Source organism: Mandrillus leucophaeus, unplaced genomic scaffold, assembly GCF_000951045.1.
Source record: "Mandrillus leucophaeus isolate KB7577 unplaced genomic scaffold, Mleu.le_1.0 Scaffold185, whole genome shotgun sequence".
Classification (NCBI taxonomy): Eukaryota; Metazoa; Chordata; class Mammalia; order Primates; family Cercopithecidae; genus Mandrillus; species Mandrillus leucophaeus.
The window spans coordinates 767682-772529 of record NW_012101865.1 but is presented as its reverse complement, the minus strand read 5'-3'; the positions used below and the strand labels follow the sequence as shown (position 1 = coordinate 772529).

The 4848-nt window shown below is 39.0% G+C and overlaps 1 protein-coding gene across 8 annotated transcripts in view; it reads right to left on the bottom strand.

The window, feature by feature from the left end:
* Positions 1–1036: 1036 nt before the first annotated feature.
* PNRC2 (proline-rich nuclear receptor coactivator 2) overlaps positions 1037–4848 on the bottom strand; it is a 4561-nt gene continuing 749 nt past the window's right edge. For 2 of the 8 annotated variants that reach the window (XM_011977847.1, XM_011977851.1), the window contains exons 2-3: positions 3351–3556; positions 1037–3052 (exon numbers count right to left, since the gene is read on the bottom strand). In XM_011977847.1, coding sequence (XP_011833237.1) covers positions 2615–3034 — 420 coding nt within the window. In that variant the 5' untranslated portion in view covers positions 3035–3052; positions 3351–3556 and the 3' untranslated portion in view covers positions 1037–2614. Of the gene's footprint in view, positions 3053–3350; positions 3557–4384; positions 4444–4473; positions 4680–4848 lie in introns of those variants that run through there. The other 6 variants (XM_011977843.1, XM_011977845.1, XM_011977846.1 and 3 more) reach the window with 6 other exon arrangements.

Here is a 4848-nt window from a genome sequence, read left to right as displayed (position 1 = left end):
TCAAAAAAAAAAAAAAAAAAAAGCATTTACTTAAGGTTCACAATATGGCTGACTTCAGCAGCCTTACATGGTAAGTTCTCTGTACCAGGTATTTTTGGTTCTCACGATTGCATCAATTTGGGAACTTCCTATCACCATTCTGTAGGCTAACCAAAACTTTATCAGTACCTTTCCTAAAGTATGAAGTGTCATATGGTTACTGACCTTTTATTCAGGTTACCCTTAAGCTGCTAAAATTTTTATAGGTAATCTTCCACTCCCACTTCCATTTACCCATTTCGCTTGAGTCAAACCAAAAATCTAGTGTATTACTAGATTAATCCACAAAAATCTAGTGTATTCAATATATAGCTTAAAACCTTAACAGACACCTAGGCTGTGATTTGTTCAATACATGAAGTTCAATTCTTTAATCCTTGGCATTGTCTACAGAAATTACCCTGGAAACAAAATGCTGGTTCTGCCTTAACTCCAAATCATTTCCTAGTTTGCGTGAAAAAATACAGCTTTGCCACGGGACTAGTTGTAGAATTTTAAGGATTCTCAAACTAGTTTTAAGATGCTCTATCATTTGGAATCTGTATCAGAAAGGTGTGGTCGTGATGCTTTTCTTCTGAGGGTCCCCTTACGTGTACTTTGATTCGTCAACATACTTTGAAGAAACACAAGGGTTCTTGTCAACTTGATAAATTCATAATTTTTTTTCTATGAACCTAGATCATGGAATTAACTTTGAAAAGCTTTGCGACGTTTTCCATGTGTGGCTTTTTTTTTTTTTTCCTTTTAATTGTTAGCACTACTGGGAGAGAGAAATCTCAAGTAGTTAATTGCATAGCTGTCAAATCCTAGTATCTTCTGTATCAGTCAGCAAACTAGTTTACCCCTTCTCAAGCCAACAGTCCTGTCACATTTTAGTTCTGACTGTTCTTTTATAATCAGAAATTTAAGAGAAGTCCAAGAGTCTTGAGTATTCTGAGTATGTTACGAGCTTCAAGTCAGTGACATTTTTAAAAAGAATATTAAGCAATCAAAACCATTTTTAAAATAAAACCAAGCCAATGGGGAAAAACAATTTTATTTAATTTTATGCTTCAAATTCATATCATGTACATTAAGTACCATATAAACTTTAGGCTATCAATATTTAACTTGGGCAGTACTTCATCTTGATTTATTTGGAGAAATACAGCTTAGGCATCTGCTAACCTGCTTAGGCATCAAAAGAGGTGCCAAATTACAAAATAGGGCATTAACAATCAAAATTTTTAAACTGACCCACATACCTTCTACTGGTTTCGCTTATGTTTAAGCATTTACTCAAGGTTGGCAAAACACATTATCAATGTATTATGCAAGAGTTTACATCTTTTGCATAAATGGTCCGTTGGGTTGCACCTACCCTTGACCAAACAAAAACCAAACATCATTGGCACCATACTCAAAACTACCTGTATCCTAGTTTATAAGATTGTGAAACCCAAAAATCTGTAAGGTTGGAGGTACTCCAGTTAATCTTTGGGCTTAGAGGAGGAAAAAAAAAAATAGTCCCATACTGCATTTCACATCTCTTAAAAATAGTTTTAGCAGCTTAAACCTTTTTAGTTATAAAACTTACTACACTCGGATTTACTTTGAAATGTAGTTTACAATCAAGTATAACATACATACACTGGCACTTTAGCACAAGGGCAAACTTTAAAAACAAATTATTTTGGACCTTTAAAATTAGGCCATACTATAAAAAACAGTCCACGGTCTTACATTCAGCAAATTCATACTAAAATATTCCATTTTTGTAAGATAAAGGCCAATAAAACTTTACATATGCTACAAGTTTATTACAGATATGTACATGGCTCTTTCTCCCCTAGGTACTTAAAATTTTCACATTATCCAACTCCCCAAAGCAAGCTTTGCAGGAATGATGAGGCCAGATCACTATTAGAATAGCTTGTGCAGTGCTGTAATACAAAAATGTATTTTGAAAGCTATTGAGTGACCATTAAATACTGTTTCTATAAAAAATGGTTTTGGTGTATTTGTTGACTTAATCCACTATATTTAATAAACAGGGCCATTGGGATGTACTATGTCTCATTCTAATGAGCTCCAAATGCCCTTTCCACCCACTGTACAATTCACTAAAATGCAATTATTACAAAAAATTCACATTTTCTTTCAGCAGTGCATCAGGTTGTTAGCATATTACTGGTTTGGGTGTTTCTAATATACTAAACTTTCAGATGTTTACCTAATTCTGAATCCTTGTGTTAGCTTGAAGCTTATAATCTGATTCACCAACTTTCAACAATCTACTCCATGAATGATAAATTACTATCTTCCCCTAACAATAGAAAAAGCTGATTCCTTTACCACTCCCCAAATCTAAACTTGGTTTCCACTTAAAAGTTACTCAGTTGAGAACACTTAATATCAAATACCATTAGTTTAAGTTGCACTGATACTACCATTGTATCACAGTGCACACAACACAAGATGGTCTATTTTTTTTTTACATTAATTAGCAGTTCTACACAAATAGATTAATTCCTTAGCGAATGTTTCAGACCAACTGACAACTATCCGTGAACATAATTTTAACATTTGTCTTACTTTATACCTGTACTTTAAGTAAGGTTTTAAGTTGAAATGTCATTATTTCCTTATCTGAAGGATTAAAGGAAACAGGGACCCAGTGGCTTGGTGGTTTGGGAAGAACACTTGGTGATGGTGGCTCACTAAATTTGGCACCAGCATAGTTCTGATTAGCTTGAGATTTAAAAAGTAAGCTGGGACCTGATAAGCTAGAATTCCAACTCTGATTATTTGGAAAATTTTTGTTCTTCCCCCCACTTTGCATAGCCTGCCAAGCAGCTGCTGATGAGTTATAACCATGTCCTCTTTCTTTTTTCTTATGAACAATCTTCATCTGGGAATTCTGATCCTTGGTCTTCTGTCTGTTAAGCTGTTGTTGGTTCTTACTAACATTTCTAGATTGAGGGGCTGGAATGTTATACCGCTCTCCACCACCCATCTTCAGCTTCTTTGTCACCTACAAGTGAATGGAAACAAATATTGAGTAAAATTCCATTAAGTTCAAATCTGTAAAAAGCTTCTATGGCTCCAACTTATAACTCCAGGTATTTTGAACAAGACTCAGTAATAGGCTATTCAGCTGCTTTAAATTCAAAAAGCAAGCTGTTTAGACTCCAATATATGCACAACCTTTATTATTATACCGTCTCTAAGAAAAATGAGCTTACCCACAAATCTGCATAATCTATTTTAAAATAAAAACAATTGGTTTAGGATGGCTCCATCATAAAATGTTTGCCCATTATGATGATTACCTTTCAGTCTGCTTTTCAGATTGCAGGATCTCCACTACCTGTCCTCTTCCTTGCTGCCAAGCCCAAGATAACAAGTGTTGCTTTCTGACAGATCCTTTCCTTTGTCTCAATACAGAAGTTTTCATGGGCCGATCTGCTGAGTTCAGCCTAGGAGCTGAGGCCAACATCTGAGTCTCCTCAGCACACAAGTTTGAGAGAAGTCCTAGCTAGAAAAGTAAAGATTACTTCATTATTTCAAAAACACGTTGAGAAAGTGATCATTTAGATTTACTCCAAAAATCGTTGACTGTAAAGAAGGCTACTTCCTGAACTAAAAGGTAGGAAATTTATCTTAAGATGGCTTTCTTTGACCTCATAACCCCGATCATTTAAAAACTCTTCACCCTTGAGATCCAGTCACTCCTGGGGAATTTTTGGAAATGTCTCGAAGTCCCGCAGTAAGTTTTGTTTTTATCTTTTTCCTGGGAAAGATCTTCAGATTCTCTCACGTATAAAATCATATAACGAAGTGTTAAATGTTAAGAGTCATATCAAAAAATTGGCTTCAGGCGGATTTTCAAAAGAGACCGTGTTTTTAAACTCCCACCAGAATTTTCCAATCTTTCCACACACGTCACATCCATTTTCAGTCTCTTGGAACATGTAGACATCACGCAGTGTTTCCTTTGGTTGTGAACACCCTCGCCTCCTCCCCGTCTTAAAATAAGTTCTCACAAGCCCTAACAGTCTAAGCCCATCTTAAATCTATAAAAATGTCTCCCTAGAGGGAACAGCTCAACATTCAAGGTTTGGTTTTAATTTGATGTTCCAAGAAAATAAGTTACCAAATAGTTAAGCCCCCTCCTTTCAAAGGGGTAAGAGAGCCTTCCAAACAGATAAACCACCCTAAATAAATTGCCATTTCCGGACTGTGAGTCATTCACAACTCGAACTCGGAAAACTCGCCGCCTCCGACGCCACACGGGCTTGGCTTCCCAGTGGCCCCATCTCTCCGAAGCCGCAGGGGTCGGGGCGCTGCGACCGCCCGCGCCCGCCCGGATCTCGCCGCCGCTCGCCTCCTTCCCCCAACAATGGGGAGCGCAGCCACCAACATGGCCGCGCCCGCTGCGCAGCCGCTACTTACCGACTTCAAGCTCGGAACTACGGCGGCAGTGGCTCCCTCTCGACGTCGAAGCCTCCCTCCCTTTCCAGGGAGAGACGAGGCACGGACCGACAAAGCCCACGAACACCGATGAGCGAGTTGCCGGCCACCCTAGCTTCTACAACCCAACCTCCTCCTTCTGCCTCTACCGACAAAATGGAGTCGGCGGCGACCGCAGAAGCAGGGCCGGGCGGCTCCGGGGCCAATCAAAACACGACAGCGCAGGCCTGGCCAATGAGAAGCGGGCCGCCGCCTGTTGCTGGGGCAGGCCGGGGGCGAAGGCGGGGAGGTGTTGTTAGCACTACTGGGAGAGAGAAATCTCTAGTAGTTAATTGCATAGCTGTCAAATCCTAGTAT